At 39.2% G+C, this 18,514-nt stretch overlaps 2 protein-coding genes across 2 annotated transcripts; one reads left to right on the top strand and one right to left on the bottom strand.

The window, feature by feature from the left end:
- The first annotated feature begins 7,217 nt into the window (after positions 1 to 7,217).
- Positions 7,218 to 8,677, top strand: LOC120181420 (aspartic proteinase Asp1-like). The gene is made up of 6 exons (XM_039186548.1): positions 7,218 to 7,252; positions 7,510 to 7,734; positions 7,834 to 7,972; positions 8,054 to 8,257; positions 8,352 to 8,424; positions 8,536 to 8,677. Exons 1-6 carry the CDS (start codon positions 7,218 to 7,220, stop codon positions 8,640 to 8,642), a joined length of 783 nt encoding a protein of 260 aa, XP_039042479.1. The 3' UTR covers positions 8,643 to 8,677.
- Positions 8,678 to 9,115: 438 nt separating this feature from the next.
- On the bottom strand, positions 9,116 to 18,110 carry LOC120181437 (probable glucan 1,3-alpha-glucosidase). Its single transcript, XM_039186558.1, has 6 exons — positions 16,507 to 18,110; positions 12,219 to 12,492; positions 12,005 to 12,140; positions 10,086 to 10,296; positions 9,768 to 9,974; positions 9,116 to 9,595 (listed from the first exon to the last, which is right to left on the bottom strand). Exons 1-6 carry the CDS (start codon positions 18,076 to 18,078, stop codon positions 9,230 to 9,232), a joined length of 2,766 nt encoding a protein of 921 aa, XP_039042489.1. The 5' UTR covers positions 18,079 to 18,110; the 3' UTR covers positions 9,116 to 9,229.
- Positions 18,111 to 18,514: the final 404 nt, after the last annotated feature.

Consider the following 18,514-nt stretch of genomic DNA (forward strand, 5'->3'; position numbering starts at 1 on the left):
AGACTGCTGAGCAGAATGAAAATGCCGAGTCTGATTGGCATTTCGAAAGCGAACAAAGTGAAAGAAGATATTTTTGCAGCCAGCGGTCTCTGACTCCTCGAGAGCTCTGCCCAAGAAATATGCCTCGAAGATCCTACCTGGAGGAACCGGCACTGCAACCGCCGACTTTGATAATAACGCCGCCTGACCTTGCAGGTTCTGTCTGTCCTTGGGCGTCTGCAGTGGGATTGTGCCGGGTCTAAGCCAGCAACCCAGGCTGGATCACAACCAGCTCTGCCCGACTCCCAAGCAAATTAACCATGGTTTTGGGGTTTACTAGGATGGTTAACACCAAAGCTTAGGATTTCTTTTCCCCTATAAATAGAGGAGGAAGCCATATTGAAGAAGACTTTAGTTCCAGCCACATTTGATCTTAAAAAGTTAGAGAGAGAAAGTCTCATCTTTCTCCGTCAATCCCACTTGCCGTGGCATTTCTCCTTGACTAGTAGAAGGGAGTGGCGTTCTAAGCATCCAAGAGGAGCTAGTTCGCTGGGAGCAGTCCTTGGTGGCCGAGGAAAGCATTTGGCAGTGCACGTTAAAGGATTTTTCTCCTCCCCTTAGTACTTGCTTTTATATTTTGTTGTTGGGTTGTAAGGAACGAATGAATCTTGCTTTGTGCTTGTTGATTTCGAACCCCACCATGAACTAATCCTATTTGGTGGGAGTTCGCATGGTTATTTAAGTTGTTATTTTAATGAATGGTTGTTGTTTCATGCTCTATTATGTTTTGTTTATGATGCTTAAAGCCTTGAGGTTGTAGGAGCTACGAGAGTAGCCTTTCCTTAGGAGGGTTCATGAGGTTCGAGAGAATGCCTTGGCAATTTATCTTTAGTCTTCGAGAGAAGCTAGGGAGGAACTACATGAACAACGGGTTCTAGATAGTAACTAGGCCTAATCCACCTTAGAGATAAGAATAGGATTTCATTCGACTAAAAGGAGTTGTGTATAAACGATAGGTTAGATGTTAATGATGCCGCAAAAAGGTATTGCCGAGACATATTCTATTAGCTGAGTCAATAGGATCACTGCTTGGGCTTACGCCAATCGGTTTTGCCAGGGCATCTTTAGTCTGTCGAGTCCCTTACTAGAGATAGCATAGGGCACATCAGTAGACTCTATCGGGCAGGGTAAGCATAGAAGAAGCACCATTCAGAGAAATAAACTTAAGTTTTCCTTGTGTCTCCCATCACTCATTTCCATTGGTGCTTGTCTTGTGAGAAAGCTAAAGTCCTACATATATTAAATCTAGTATTTGCATTTTTATTTTGCCTTGACATTTCCATTTGTTTTCACGTATCACAACTTAATTTGCCACGACATGTCCATCTGCTACCACACTATCACCACTCCATTTCCACTACGTCCATTCCATTTTGCCACTGCATTCTCATCTGTATATACCATAACTAACTTTACTTAGGTGACAAAGTAAAGTGCCTTGACAAACCTATTTGATTTCCCCAATTCCCTGTGGAGACGATACTCTACTTATCACTTTATTACTTGTTCGATTGTGTATACTTGCACACATATCCGCATCATATTTTAGTACTCACAAACAGCGGACAAGTTTTTGGCGCCGTTGCCGGGGAATTGGCAACTGGAAGTTAATTAGTTTTGTCATAGCATTTTTATTTTACTTGTTCAATTTTTTTGTATAGTTTTACTTGTTATTTTCCTTGTCTTTTTCAAGTTTTTATTTTACGTACTCAAAGTGCTCCAGCAAAGATGTATCAAATTGGAAATCAAGGAATAGGTCAAGAGGAATATCAACATATCGAGGCAATTCCGAATGCTGGGAATGCAGCTAGGCCTCGTAGTATTCGATATCATTTAAATATTATCATGGACGAACTAAATCCTGGAATTTTGGCACCCATGATTCAGACAGCCCACTTTGAGCTCAAACCGGTTATGTTCGACATGTTGGACTTTATTGGACAGTTTGGTGGTGCTCCTCATGAGGATGCAAGGCAACATGTTCGGGCATCCAACTCAGCATGTCTATTATGCCACGGCAATCACAATGAGAGTGACTGCCCGACCAATCTAGAGTACATCAACTTTGTAGAGAACTGCAATCGAGGTAACAACAACCCCTATTCTTACGATCTTGGATGGTGTCAACATCCAAACATTTTATGGGGAAATCAAGGAACCAGCAACTCTAGTCAGCCCGCTAGGCAGCAGAACTTCAGTGACTCCCAGGGTTTTCAAATGAATATGCCATGGCATAATTCTAACGAGGGAGTACCATATTCATCTAACACAAGCTCTTTGGAGACCACGATGCAAGATTTTATCGCAACAATGAATACCATGCTGCAAGACCATGCGACCTCTATAAAAAGTCAAGAAGCTCTGCTTCAGAGCCACAGTTCGTCGTTGAGGGCTTTGGAGGGTCAGGTTTGCCAAATTGCCACGGCATTACATTTTTGCCCACATGGCAGTCTACCTAGTGATACTGAAGTCACTAAGGATCAAGACATGGAGCATTGTGGTACATTCAGCTCAAGGAGTGGCATCAAAATCTATAAAGATGCTAAGTTTGGGGGGAAGACACTCGGAGAGCCCGATCATGAGATTATGCACGAAGATCCGAAGGTGCAAGAAGATTCATATTCGCTGGAAAATAAGGATGAGGGTTCGAAGAATACAACCAATGAAGAGAAGAAAAATTTTGCCACGGCAAAAGAAAAAACCCCATCAGTAGGAGTTGATGACCAAAAGAAAGCTGCAGAATTTTGCCGCAACAAATTTTTATGCAGTGATAATCACTTCAATCTTGATGAAGAAGACGAAGAGGAGCTCGAGGATATTCCAAAGGAGATGAGTAAGTCTAGCTCACCCATAGCTAGACCGGGTATGAAATTTGAACCTTTGAATCCTATTGAATTTACTCATCCTAAACCTCAACTAGCTGCTCATTTTTCTAGGCTAGAAATTGTGAAAGAACTAAGGAATGAAATGGAGATTAAAAAAAAATTCACTAATGAGAAATTATTATTTGCCGTGGTAATTTCGTGGTATGCTGACATTGTCAAATTTCTCGTTAGTGTTGTTTTGCTTCCTTACTTGACTGGCCTAGGAAAGAACAAGGTCATACACGATGGTGGCTACTGGCATAGGGATGACCTCGACCTCTCCAACGAATTTGCTGCACAAGTGATTTCAAGTTGCCACAGCAAAAATGAGCGAAAAGAGATCCCATTCCACTACCATTCAACTTCATGCATAGAGCACTTTGAAGGAGAGATGACTACTGCAAAGGTCCTAAAATTTAGATGTGAAAGACCCGAAATGCCAAGGCAATTTATTTTTAAGGCAGAATTGTTATATGTGTGGGGCATTTTGGTCTACACTGGTGCTCCGATCGAGCGTGACAAATCTACACTTTTATTGGACGATGTCGATACCGACCAAGCATCTTGAAGATGCCGTGACATTTCAGATTTACTCTTGTGCATAAATAATATTTTATTATGCTATTGTTTTAGTTTATTTTCTTTTAAGTGCTTATTTTTCTTTGCAAGGTCCATCCCATGCAGCCCACCGAGTCAATGGAGGAGAAACAATATGAGATGCCAGGACAAGTTCCTTTGCGAAGGAGTCGACGTCGCCTTAGGAAGGCATCTCAGCGTACGGAGACCCCGCTACTAGCCGCCCCAGAAGGTCCTAGCACTCCTCCAGTCGCACCCGCGTCTGACTCCGAACATTCCAGCCCCGCTAAGCTCCGCAAGCGCACTCGCCGTGCGACTGCTGCACCACCACCATGAAGCCAAGGTACCTTGCATTGCATTGCATTCATAGCATGTAGTTTTCATTTTTCTTAGATTTAGTAAGCATTGGGGACAATGCTTCTCTCAAGTTTGGGGGAAGTAGGGTTCTTGCATCATTGTATGATAGTATTAGTAAAATGAATATACCATGACATTAGTAAATATAGAATTAGTTTTATGGAATTAATTGAGGATGCCCGATGATGAAGAATTCTTGATGGCTAGGATAGAATGTACATGACTGGTTGAGGATGATAGAACCAACTCTAGGACTTGCTTCTTTGAAACCCTTGAACACGAGTGTATGTTTTCCATGCTTGAGAAACTTAGAAATTTTTTATAAGAGAATTCTTAAATGTCGTGGCATAAAACTGTGAATGATGAAAACCCCACATAAAAAAAAGAAAAAAGAAATAGAAGTTATAAATAAATGCCTTGGCATATCTGTAGAGGAACACTCCGCTATGTCTTGGCATATGAGTGAATGAAAGTAGTCACAGGATGACTCTACCTGACTAGCTCGGGGGTGAAAGGTATGCTCCCTTTCATCTAGAGTGTGGAATGGTAGAGTGATGGGCTGACTCTCCTCGTAGCAGAAGTAATAAAAGAAAACAAAGGGGAGTAGTAATTTGAAAATGTCATGGTAAATTGAGAAAACTTGAGTAGAAAATTTTTAGGTTTGTTAAGCATGGACTGGATACAAACACCCACACACCCACATAAAGAATCTTGCCCTAGGGGGCGGTACTTGATTTCTCAAACTAGTCTAGCATGTTGAAGCCAAATGCTGAGGGCTGAAATTTTATCCCATATAACTATTATGCTTCTGAACTTGTCATGGTATTTTTGTTTTGCTTATCACTATCCATTGCTTGAGGACAAGCAATAGCTTAAGTTTGGGGGTGTGATAACTCCTTGAAAAGGTCATATTTTGGGACCTTTTCACTTAAGTTATTGAATGTCTAAGAGCCCATTTAGGACCATTTAGATGCATTTAGGAGCATATAGTTGTATGTGGTGGATTTCAGTTTGCCGTGGCATTTTATTTTTACAGCGGTACTGCTTTATGGGAAAGGTACTTATCTGATGGTGTGCAGGTATTGAAAGCAAGGAAAATAGGAAAGAAAATGACGTGGCATAAGGAGACTGCTGAGCAGAATGAAAATGCCGAGTCTGATTGGCATTTCGAAAGCGAACAAAGTGAAATAATATATTTTTGCAGCCAGCGGTCTCTGACTCCTCGAGAGCTCTACCCAAGAAATATGCCTCGAAGATCCTGCCTGGAGGAACCGACACTGCAACCGTCGACTTTGATAATAACGCCGCCTGACCTTGCAGGTTCTGTCTGTCCTTGGGCGTCTGCAGTGGGATTGTGCCGGGTCTAAGCCAGCAACCCAGGCTGGAACACAACCAGCTCTGCCCGACTCCCAAGAAAATCAACCATGGTTTTGGGGTTTCCTAGGATGGTTAACACCAAAGCTTAGGATTTATTTTTCCCTATAAATAGAGGATGAAGCCATATTGAAGAAGACTTTAGTTCCAGCCCCATTTGATCTTAAAAAGTTAGAGAGAGAAAGTCTCATCTTTCTTCGTCAATCCCACTTGCCGTGGCATTTCTCCTTGACTAGTAGAAAGGAGTGGCGTTCTAAGCATCCGAGAGGAGCTAGTTCGCTAGGAGCAGTCCTTGGTGGCCGAGGAAGGCATTTGGCAGTGCACGTTGAAGGCTTTTTCTCCTCCCCTTAGTACTTGCTTTTATATTTTGTTGTTGGGTTGTAAGGAACGAATGAATCTTGCTTTGTGCTTGTTGATTTCGAACCCCACCATGAACTAATCCTATTTGGTGGGAGTTCGCATGGTTATTTAAGTTGTTATTTTAATGAATGGTTGTTGTTTCATGCTCTATTCTGTTTTGTTTATGATGCTTAAAGCCTTGATGTTGTAGGAGCTACGAGAGTAGCCTTTCCTTAGGAGGGTTCATGAGGTTCGAGAGAATGCCTTGGCAATTTATCTTTAGTCTTCGAGAGAAGCTAGGGAGGAACTACATAAACAACGGGTTCTAGATAGTAACTAGGCCTAATCCACCTTAGAGATAAGGATAGGATTTCATTCGACTAAAAGGAGTTGTGTATAAACAATAGGTTAGATGTTAATGCTGCCGCAAAAAGGTATTGCCGAGACATATTCTATTAGCTGAGTCAATAGGATCACTGCTTGGGCTTACGCCAATCGGTTTTGCCAGGGCATCTTTAGTCTGTCGAGTCCCTTACTAGAGATAGCATAGGGCACATCAGTAGACTCTGTCGGGCAGGGTAAGCATAGAAGAAACACCATTCAGAGAAATAAACTTAAGTTTCCCTTGTGTCTCCCATCACTCATTTACATTGTTGTTTGTCTTGTGAGAAAGCTAAAGTCCTACATTTATTAAATCTAGTATTTGCATTTTTATTTTGCCTTGACATTTCCATTTGTTTTCACGTATCACAATTTAATTTGCCACGACATATCCATCTGCTACCACACTATTACCACTCCATTTCCACTACGTCCATTCCATTTTGCCACTGCATTCTCATCTGTATATACATAACTAACTTTACTTAGGTGACAAAGTAAAGTGCCTTGACAAACCTATTTGATTTCCCCAATTCCCTGTGGAGACGATACTCTACTTATCACTTTATTACTTGTTCGATTGTGTATACTTGCAGACATATCCGCATCATATTTTAGTACTCACAAACAGCGGACATATATGTATATGTATATGTATATGTATATGTATATGTATATGTATATGTATATGTATATGTATATGTATATGTATATGTATATGTATATGTATATGTATATGTATATGTATACGTATACGTATACGTATACGTATATGTATACATATATGTATATGTATATGTACTTCAAAATTTTAGCCTGGTTGCTTATTCTGATCCTAAGTTTCTTGCTTCCGTGTTGTGTTATCCAAACTCTCAGTTTATCTATTTTACCTTGTTAAATCTGTTGGTTTTCGTGATTGTTAAATTTTGTTTATTGTGCATGTCTTATTGTACGTTAAATGTTTTTATTACCGTCTTTGTAGGCGCCTCATCCGCTTTACCGACCCACCAATGATCTTGTGCATTGTAAAACCCCGCTTTGTGCAGCATTGCATCCGCCTGGTGACTACAAATGTGAGAGCCCGGACCAATGTGACTATGAGGTTGAGTATGCAGATGGTGGTTCATCCTTCAGAGTCCTTGTCCGAGACATGTTTTCCTTAAACTATACGAATGGAATCCGAGTTAGTCCTCGTCTCGCCCTCGGGTTAGTGCTTTTGGCCTAAATTATCTTCAATATCAGTACTAATGTTCCTGTCAAAAGTTCATTAAGTGCTGCAAACTTCCCATGGTACCATCCCCTGTTGTGTTAGCAAAGGTCATGTACTATTTTTGTGTTTTATTCGCGGAAGGAACTCGGAGGAGAGAGCGGGACTTTACGGGGCTTGGGGACAGTGAAAAGAATGACATGAAACGATACGATGACTGATTAACTATGATCTGTTTGAATCTGCATTAACCAATCCCTACTGTTTGTTCATTGCTTTTAGCTGAAGAATTTCACTAGCAGATCACATCCTTTGATTAGTTGCTTCTCAACACCCCCTTAAACATTATGCGTCTCGGTTCCTTGTGTGCAGATGTGGATACGATCAAATTCCGGGCACATCCAATCATCCCTTAGATGGAATACTTGGCCTCGGAAGGGGAAAATCGAGCATTGTGTCACAGCTTCAGAGCCAGGGCTTGGTCCGTAATGTCGTTGGCCACTATTTAAGCGGAATAGGCGGAGGATTCCTTTTCTTCGGGGATGGCCTCTATGATTCTTCACATGTGAATTGGACACCAATGTCACAAGAGTTTAAGTAACCAATTCTTCATTTTTGTTCCTGATGGTTAAACTTGATCATAATTGATTGCTTTGAAGTCCTGATAATAAATCCTCTGCTTGTTACTTATGGCAGCAAGTACTACTCTCCGGGAAACGCCGAGCTACACTTTGGTGGGAAAGCGACCGGCATTAGAAATCTCATCGTGATTTTTGACAGTGGGAGCTCATACACTTACCTTAATTCTCAGGCTTATTTAGCATTGACAGCATTGGTAAGTTCCAGGGCAACTTCAGAACATCTTCAAGATATTCTAATTATGAAGTTCTCCTAAAGTTTAATCTTTTACGAGTAGTTGAAGAAAGAACTAAGTGGAAGATCTCTAAAGGAATCTCCGGAGGACCAGACACTCCCATTATGTTGGAAAGGCCGAAAGCCATTCCGAAGCGTGCGCGACGCCAAGAAATACTTCAAGACCGTACTGTCCTTGGCCTTTACAACCAGTGGCAGAAGAAAAACCCAGTTTGAATTGCACCCTGAAGCTTATCTTATAATATCAGTGAGCACTGCACAGACATATATATGTTCTTCTTTCTCTTTTGTTGATGCATACTGGAACATTAACATAATGTTTTAACATAATGTTTTGACAGAATAAGGGAAATGTTTGCCTGGGAATTCTAAATGGAACACAAATAGGGCTGCAAAATCTGAATGTCATTGGAGGTAAGGGTTGATATTTGATTTATTGTTTTGACCGAGTTACTCGATCGTCGGTCCGACGGATTTGAGTCAGTTCTGGTGCGGTTTTTAATTCATCCTTTGTGATTTAAACAGTCGTGTCGATGCAAGACAGAATGGTGATATATGACAATGAGAAACAAGTGATAGGATGGAGCCCTGCAAACTGTGATCATCCTCCAAGGTTCAAATCTTACATGTGAACATCATTTTAACCACAAAATAATTCTCAACATCCTTCCATCTTAGGCACTATGTAGAAGATTTATACTCACAAACCAACAAGGGAAAACTCCGCACATTTGTACATTACATGTACTTTATTATATTATATAAATGATGTGTAGTATTCTGAATCAATAAAAATAATTATTATCAAAACATTTAATGAAAATCTTAAATGTATTATATAAATATGATTATAAAATAAAAATATTTTAATAAATATATCAAAACATGGTGGATTTCACCTAAATTTATTTCCAACCCAACTTAAAATTTTCTTTTAAAAGAAATACTCTGCCCCAGCCCCATTTAATAAAAAACTAGCATCAATCAAGTCGGACCAGGTTGAGGAGAATTGGCATCCCCATGTTGTGGACTATATATAATTGACACTACAAAAATGATTATAAAATTTATCAAAGTATCTTCCCATTATGAAGTATCCAGTAAATTGGACGTACGAAATGCCATTAGCTTCGCAGTTTTCTCCACCATAAAGTTAAAAACTCAAGAATAACTACAACGAGAGCTTAACGCTACATATTCATCAAATCAAGTGAATATCCTACAAAATTCTTATCTTCCAATCTTCAGCGACCCTCACACCAGGCTTTCGGATAGTTACAGCAGCACCGACATGTCCCCCGAACCGAAGGGGACCGAGTTCGATTTCAGCCTTCTTATTTCCTGGTTCAATTAGAGCGGTTTTTGCTCCAGGGGTATATCCGAGAAGAATAATCCGTTCGATAATGCAGTCCGAATAAAATCTAGAGTTGCCAAGGGGAGAGGATGCTGCATTCGAAGATGTCAGATGCCCGCTTGAGAACACAAAGCGGCGATGGATGTATGCCCCTTGTTTGAAGTCGAAGCTTTTTCCATCATCAAGATAGAGTTCGCCTTCAGCTTCTTGGGAACTGTTCAGAGCAATCACCTAAACAGACAGAGTGATGACAGAGGCACACGCCTTATCAATGGCAACTCACAAGAAGGGGTGCTAATGTTCTTTAGTAGATGAATTTATGAGAATAAATCTGGCAGTATTTTACACCAAGTAGATATACTTGTGAGAAGGCCATAAGAACCGGTCAGTATCGATCACATACCAGTGTAAAAGGATCGTGCATCATTTGTGTTGAGCTTCTACGGAACCGGTCTTTTCTTGGTACAATAGTGCCGGCTCTTTGGAAAGCAGGAATGCTCTCTTCAGAAACTTCAAGCTTATGGGTCTTTCCTCCCTTGTACGCATTTCCTGTTCTGAGATCATACCATGATTCCTTCCCGGGCAAATATACTGATGCATGTTTAGCCCTCTATGTAAAAGAAAATATATGAGATTTCAATTATTCACAGGCTATGAGGATAAGAAAAGCAACGGAGAAAATAAGAACAGAAAAGACAGAAGATCTGGTTAAGAGTGGTACAGTCTCATAGATCCCTTGAACCAAAAGACTGTTCCCAACCATGAAAGCAGCATCATTGCTGAAAGCTGCTTCATCAGATGGGAACTCCATCCATAATGGACGTACAACAGGAACACCAGAAACGTTTGCTTCTCTGAATAATGTGTAAAAGTATGGAAGCAAGGTGTAACGAATACGGATGGCATCTCTCATAAGCACAGTATTTCGTTCACTGAAACAAAGATAAACCTCGTTATTTTGAAGATCAGAAAAGTACATAATAAAAATAGAGATATTGTATAAAAACGATATCAAACTTTTTATTTTTTAAACCTTCCCATTATAACATCACACCCAAATACATTTTAATCCATACAACCACAAATTCATAGGGGGGAAAAGTAGTATCCTGATTAGCAGCTGTAAACCAAAAAATTAGTTGCTGAAAAAGCAATTAAGTCTAAAATACTAACACATTTTAAACCTTCATGATGCAATAAAGGAATGATAGCTAAGCTTATTGGTGTGGTGCTGAATTAAACCCACCCATACAAAAAGTACACGCCATGCGATAATTTATAGGCCTTAGCTGTGAGGGGGGTGTGATGGGAGAACAAAAAACATATCAATTAAGAGTGGGTTATATCATGAATCCATAAATAAAGGGGCCTCTCCACCTATACGAAGGTATTTTTGGTCGGAATATACTAGTCAACGCATAACCTCAGAATAAATCAAGTAATCTCATAGAGACATTCAGTGGTTGAGGCTAGGCTTGCCTTCATAATCACAATTCTTTATTCAGCTCTACGGCCATATATTTTATCACAACCATACGAGCATTATGTAAAATCCTTGACCAAAATTCAATTTTGTTCATATCCTCTTCATATAGCCAATGCAGCTGCCCTCGAAGAACCTTCAACTCAAACCATGCATGTCTCAACAGTCAAAACCATCTTGTACTTTCAAGTTAACACAAAGAAATGAAACTTGGAAGAAAAATAATAAAGAGATAATTGCACAGGATATCCCCAAACTATGACCCCATTCTATATCAGTCCTCAAACTATGACTCCACTCTAAATCAGTCACTAAACTTTAAAATGTTACATCAATCCTCAAACTATCAATATCATTCCATTTTGATCCTTCCGTTAACATGTCGTTAACTCAGTACATGTTAACGGAATGATCAAATGGAATGATCCTGATAGTTTGAAGACTGATAAGAATCTTTTGAAGTTTAGGGATTAATTTTGAATGGGGAGTTTGGGGGCTGATAGAATGTTTTAAAGTTTATGGACCAATTTAGAATAGTCATAATTTGGCGACCTCATGTGCAATTAATTCAATAATAAAATATCTTGGATTTTCTTATAAGTAAAATGAAGGAACATATTTAAGAAATGAGCCATTGTAGAACCAGCATGGAACTAGAATTTTGAACATTAATCAAAGTAGTTCAGAAAATTATTTTCCATCAAAGCCTTTCGACAAAAGTAAAAGGGTCTTTTCAGGGATCAACCAAAACACTTCTTCCAAGAATATCTTTAAAAACAATTAAAGCAGTTGCATATTTGTCAGAGGCTCAAAGGGATCATGGGCCCCAAAATACAATGTAATGCTGCCGATCAGAATTCTATTCACATGCTCTCTCTGGAGACAAACAACAGGCATATAGAGCTTACTTTTCAATGCAATACAATATGGGGGGAAATCAGGAACTCTTAAGCTGTACGGAATGAGATACAGATGAAAATGAGAACATCAGAATGCTACTAAGTGAGATTAATGTAACTTTGGTGAAGAAAAGAGCTTCACATGTGATTGTGGTTATACATGTTAATGATCTAATATATAAATGAAAGTTCTCAAAGGGAATGCTAATCTTTCAAGATGCAGAGAGTAGAATTACATGGATGTTAAAGATATCATACCCGAACACCCAAGGCTCTCGTCTTTTTGTATCATGATGGGCATGACCTCTAAAGAAGGGATAGTAAGCACCAAGTTGATACCAACGCACTAATAACTCGGGCTCGGGATTGCCGAAAAAACCACCAATATCAGCACCTGTAAAAGTTTATCTAGAATCAAAAAGGGGAAAGGTACACTGCTTTTAACTTCTTTTTCTTGTAACGGCATGCATACCAGAGAATGACATTCCAGTAAGACCAAGACTCAAAATCATCGGGACTGAAACCCTGAGGTGACCCCAATCTGCAGAATTATCACCAGTCCAGACTGCTCCATACCTTTGACTTCCAGCAAAGAATGCTCTGGACAAAACAAAGGGTCTGTCCTTACCATCTCCTCGCTTTACAAGGCCATCAGCTGTTGCCATGTGGAAGTAATATCCATAGGCATTATGTAACTCCCTATGTTCCACTCCACCAAGATGTAAAATATCTCTGGGCATTGTCACCTAAACACGGCAAAAGTTTGATCAAAATTACCTGCCACTAAGCAGTATTTTATGAGTGCGTACAAATCTATAATAAAAAAAGGACATGATTGAAATTTTCAAAAAGAAAAAATCAACATATTTCCAAGGTTTTTGAAGTATGGCCACCATAAATATTTACTCAGAAATAACTTCACCTCCATCTTCATGGAAATGTAGTTCTCAAGTTATTACTAAGAAACGTAGAATGATTGCAAACATGCTTTTACATTCCGATCATCGGATGCATAGAGGAAATATTTTTCTGTACTTAGTTTAGAAAATCTGAAACTTTTTTATGATCACCAACCAACCATGCCTTTACTATCTAAACAAAAAAATTATACAGAAAAAGAGATGTTTATTAAAGAACAAACTCATTACAGAATAATTTTCACATGACATATATGCATGAATATTCAAACTTTGCACCCAACTTAAAGAACAATAGCTAAAACAGATAATATTAGCTGGAAAATCATGGTACTAGTACATTTATCTACACAGAACATGCCCATTTATTACCATTTTTAATCTAGTTTAACAGTATATATACACTGGGTTGAATTTTTTCATAAATATGTACAATACAATTTTAGAGTATAGACCAGAAAATACAAAAAAACTAATAAAAATACTAACCTATTTATCCATAAGTTTAATTAAAATAACCTTCTTATTATGTGCTGAAACTATATTTTCCTCTTTCTTCTCCTCGCCCGGGAAATCGAAGCGGTTGTGAAGGATTGCGCTGTCATTCTTCGCCATATTAGTTGGTGTGCAAACTCTAGGGCGGATGAATTAGCCAAATTAGGAATTGGATAGCTGTTTTAGTTTTGGTTTAATGGGGTTGTCTGCAGGGTTGTTGTCCTGTTTTCTGGGTGGTTTATTGTTGGGCTGTGTTTTATGATGCTTGGTTGAACTCTATCTTTGTTTGAATCTTGAATAAATTTGAGGTACTCTTTTCCCCCTTCCGCTACCTATTGGCCTCCCTATGGAGGCTGAGAAGTATGAAGGGTTTTTTTTTATAAGAATTGAAGGCCTCGTTAAAAACCCCTTTCTTGATTAAAGGAACTCGTAAAGAAGCTCCTTAATCAGCGGAAAGAGGAAAAGAGTGTCTTGAGATTTCATTAAACATAAAGAGAGTTACAGAAATACAACACATAAAACGCCCTTTACAGGGACTAAAAACCATAAGACAACCGTAAACAAGAAGCTAGGGCATTAGCCTATTCCAGCCTTAGCTAGGGCATCAGCCTCTAAATTAGTTGTCCTAACAACCCATCTAACAACACCCTCAAGAGCTCTAAGCCTATCAACAATGTCTTTAACAATACAAACATACACATCTGGACATAAATCTACATTCTTAATCCAATCCACTGCCACCCTGCTATCACTCTCGATAATCAACCGATCCTTAACAATCCCTTGAAAAGAGACAAAGAAGGATAAACCCCTTTGAATAGCTTTAAGCTCCATCAGTGTAGGAGGGCCCGAACCAGAAGACTCCTTAAAAGAGCCTATAATAAAACCAGAATGATCTCTTAAAACGCCACCAAGACCACTCTTCTTCCAGTCGCAACTAGTTGCAGCATCAACATTCAATTTGTAAAGCCCCTTAGAGGGAGGGAACCAAGGGATCTTAGATAAAATCACTTTATTGTAGGATGAACAAGAATCGCCTAGGGAAGGATCAGAAATGAGAGAATCCTTAGGGATAGAAATCTCCTTAAACTTAGCTAAAAACCAAGAAGCAATCCTAAATCTTGCTAAGAAAAATAATTATGTCTGATCTAACTTCCCCGCTTCGAACAGTATATCATTCCTGATTTTCCAAATGGTCCATAGAACAACCCTTGGGATAAATGACCATATATCTGAATTAGTCTTCAAATCATCCCAAGCAAGTAGAAAAATCTTGGCATTTGCATGTAAAACAGAACTAAGACTCCAAAACTTCATAAACTTATTCCATAAGGACCATACTACTGAGCAGGTGAAGAATAGATGTCTGGAAGACTCCTCCTCCAGCTTACAAAGAGGACATAAAACATGTTAAATACCCTGAACCCCTCTTCTAACCAGTTCGTTCTTAATTGTCAGCCTCTGAAGAACAACTTGCCACATAAAGGATTCCACTCTTGGAGGAAGCAGACCCCTCCAAATTATATTTTTCCAGAAATGAACCTCCTCCGAACCTGAAGAACACAAATTAACACAAGAGCTAACAGAATACAAACCATTCCCGTTGCCTTTCCATATCAAAACATCACTGGCGTCTTCGGAAAGAGAGTAATTTGAAATGATAACCAGCAGATTGGACCATTGTTCGAGCTCCCAATCATTTAAATTCCTTCTCAATTGAACATCCCAAATCCAACCCATAGAACGATATTCACCAAACTCACATAGTTTGCCATTATTGTTTGATGAAATATAAAACAGTCTAGGGAAGATAACCATTAGCAGATAATCCAAAGCCCAACTATCTTGCCAGAACCGAATGAACTTTTCGTCACCAACTTGGAATCTACAGAAACTTCAAAATTTAGAGCCAAAGAGGTCATCTTTGAAATGGTTATTCACCAATGATCTCCAAATCCATGAAGCTTGGTGTGGAACCTTTCTGTCAAATAATAACAAGGATGCGTCAATATTGTATTTGTTGCACATGAATTTCCTCCAAACAAAGTTTATTTCATTGGCAAACCTAAAAGACCATTTCCCTAAAAGCGTTATGTTCATGCTGTTGCGATTCCGAACACCCAAACTTCCCTCATTCTTTGATTTACACACATTGAACCAATTAACCCAATGTATCTTGTTCTTTCCATTACCCCCTCCCCATAAGAAGTTAGACATGATAGAGTTGAGGGTTTTGTAAACGGAGGTTAGAATCTTAAACAACGACAAAAAAGTAAGTAGGAAGCGAGCAAAGGACGAACTTGACCAATACCAATCTCCCTGCTAATAACAAAGTAGAAGCCTTCCAACCAGCTAGTTTCTTGTGAAAGTTTTGAACCACCGGATCCCAAAGAGCTGATGAATTCCTAGTAGCACCAAGGGGCAGTCCTAGGTAATCTGAAGGAAAGAACTCAACTGAACAGCCAATAGACTCTGCCCACTCTTGAATGACCTCTTGAGATAAGTTAACTCCAAACAATTTGCTTTTCTTTAGATTTAACTAAAGACCAAACATAACTTCAAACACTCTAAGAACCCTCTTCAAATTCAAAATCTGAACCTTCAAAGCTCCACAAAATATGATTAGATCATCAGCAAATTGCAAATGTGATAAATTAAAAGACTCATCCTCCCTACCTATAACCATTCCAGAAAATAACACCTCAGAAACTGCTTTCAGAAGTAATAAATTGAGTAGTTCCCCTACTAAGTTAAACAACAATGGAGACAAAGAACAACTCTGTCGAAGACCCTTTGCCATTGTGAATTCCTCATAAGGAACTCCATTGACCAATACTGAAACAGAAGCTGTAGTAACACATCTCCTTATCCAACCAATCCATCTGGATCCAAAACCCATCATCTCCATTACCTTAAACAAAATGGGCCAATCAACTGTATCATAAGCCTTCTTGAAGTCAACCTTGAAAACGCAGCCCTTGAACCCTTTTTTTCCTCCAATAATCAATTCCCTCGTTAGCAATGAGAGAACAATCCAAAATTTGACGACCAGGGTTTTTAATGAGACCTACCCTTCTTACAAAAAAATTACATTTCCCCCACTCTCTCCACTTTCCCTTGAATAAAAATTACATTAACTTTCCTCTTCTCCCTCTTAAATTAATAGTCTTTGATCCATGTAGGTGGACAACAATAAGCTAGCACATATAATTGAATGATAGCTAACATCTAACAAGAATAAGGATTAGATACTTTATCACCAATAATGCAAAATAGGATAAGAAAGCAACAAAAAGACAAACACATGAACAGGTAGAAGTTAAGACAGAATTAACAAAAGCGGCATACCTCTGGTCCATTAAACACAGAAGGCTCATTCATGTCATTCCAAATGTACAATGAAGGTGTTGAACCAATATAATTCGTATAAGAAAACTTCTCAGCCCACCATGACCTAACCTCAGGATTTAACACATCTGGGTAGGATGAGGAACCAGACCAACACCATCCATCAAAATCCTTGCCACTTGCATCCTTAACATAATATCCCCTTTCAGAAGCATCCTTGTGCAAGTGAAATGAGTCATCTCTCTTAATATGAGGATCCACGATTGTCACCATATGCCTACCTTTGGCAGCCAATTTTCTTTGCATCTCTTCCGGATGTGGGAATAGCAACTTATCCCATGTGAAATACCTCTTTCCATCAGTATGCTCAATATCAAGCCACAAAACATCATATGGAATATCGTGCTCATCAAACTTGGAGTCCACATTCTCCACATCCTCTTCATCACGGTAATTCCACCTACACTGATGATATGCCGTGGAAAACAGCTGCGGCATTGCTGGGAGACCTGTCACACTGATGTACTGCTTGACAACATCCTTTGGTTCTGGTCCAACGAAAAAGAATGTATCTACAATCCCAGCCTCAGTCATCCAAAAGGTATCAATCCGGCTCTGGTCAATGGGCATCAGAATCCCATCTTCTGCATCCCAGTCCTTTGCCAATACATCAATCTGCATCTCCGCAGCATTCAACCAGAAAAACCCAGAGCTTTTTCCAGATTTCCCATGTGATACCATGAACGGAATAGAACCATAAACCCCAAAAGGCGAATCGTGAAGATACTCAAAAACATCCAGGTTAAACAATCTATATGGTTCAGAATCCTCAACTCCAGGTCCCCGACTGGGTTTAAGAGCAAAACTAGAAGCATGTTCCGGTATTCCATACACAAAATCAGACTCATAAAAAGAAACATCGAAACTAATGGATTGAGGACCATACGGCCTAGTATCAGTATGCCCTCTAAACCTTTCCTCCCAATCCTCATCCTCTTTTTTCACTCTCAATTGTTCAAAATCAAACAGCCCATTTGAATTCAATGAAACTACGCGACGCTTACCTGCTTTCTCCCTCACGTAAACCTCAAAAGGATCGTGCCTGAGAACCGTCTCATAGCCATCGGATAAGTAGACCACGGAAGATAAACCAGCTATATCTCCGTCGTGTTTCTCTGTGGTGACACTCTGCAACCAGAGTTTTTTACTCTCGAATTCGGGGACAATCACATCGGGGACTTGGAACCGTTTCTTGGGTGGGTCCAACGAGGGATCTTCGTCGATCTTGAGCCGCAGGATCCCATCTTGGTAGACTGAAACAGAGAGAGTCAATGGCTTGATCGGATCTTGATCGTGATCGTGATGAGCTTTAGGAACGAGCTTGGCAGTGAGGTCACCGTCGGAGATGGAGACGTCGGTGGCGATTTGAGTGCAGGAGCCGGGTTTGCGAAATCGAGCTCGCTTGCAGAAGGGGGTCTGGTCGCAGGTTCGGAACTCATCTTTTTTCCAGGAAAGCACTGTTTGGGAAGCGAGAAAAAGGAGGAAAAGGAAGGCGATCCGTTTCATTTTCATGGATCGAAGTGAAGTTAGTATCACTGTATACTTATGTAAATCAGCTGCGTCGGACCCGGACGTCGGAAAATATGACTTTAATATTAAGTTAGATGCTTGACTCCGGAATTTTATTTTGGGTAAATTACGCATTTAAATCTAAACTATCAGTCTATTATAATGCCTAAATTTTTATTTTTTTTAAAATATACTAAATGTTTGATTTTTGTTTCATTTTTCCACTCTACCATTAAAAAAATAATGCTCTTTAGAACCTAAAACATCAATATTTTATGTTTTAGAATCTAAAATTTCAATTTTTTAAAAAAAATAAACATTAAATTTTTGAATGGGAACTAAAATAAAAAAACTCAAATTTAGGTATATTTTGAAAAATAATAAAAGTTTAAGTACTAAACTAAAATAAAATTAATAAATTAAGTACTAAACAAATAAT

Source organism: Hibiscus syriacus, unplaced genomic scaffold (genome assembly GCF_006381635.1).
Source record: "Hibiscus syriacus cultivar Baekdansim isolate YM2019G1 unplaced genomic scaffold, ASM638163v2 tig00112523_pilon, whole genome shotgun sequence".
Taxonomy (NCBI): domain Eukaryota; kingdom Viridiplantae; phylum Streptophyta; class Magnoliopsida; order Malvales; family Malvaceae; genus Hibiscus; species Hibiscus syriacus.

Bases quoted from the DNA above. Each gene is read 5' to 3' on its own strand.
- LOC120181420 (XM_039186548.1), top strand. From the start codon at position 7,218: ATGGTACCATCCCCTGTTGTGTTAGCAAAGGTCAT. The intron at 7,735-7,833 runs GTAACCAATTCT...TACTTATGGCAG, and splicing joins CCAATGTCACAAGAGTTTAA to CAAGTACTACTCTCCGGGAA. The intron at 8,258-8,351 runs GTGAGCACTGCA...ATGTTTTGACAG, and splicing joins AAGCTTATCTTATAATATCA to AATAAGGGAAATGTTTGCCT.
- LOC120181437 (XM_039186558.1), bottom strand. From the start codon at position 18,078: ATGAAAATGAAACGGATCGCCTTCCTTTTCCTCCTTTTTCTCGCTTCC. The intron at 12,141-12,218 runs GTATGCATGCCG...AAACTTTTACAG, and splicing joins TACTGGAATGTCATTCTCTG to GTGCTGATATTGGTGGTTTT. The intron at 10,297-12,004 runs GTATGATATCTT...TCTTTGTTTCAG, and splicing joins CGAGAGCCTTGGGTGTTCGG to TGAACGAAATACTGTGCTTA.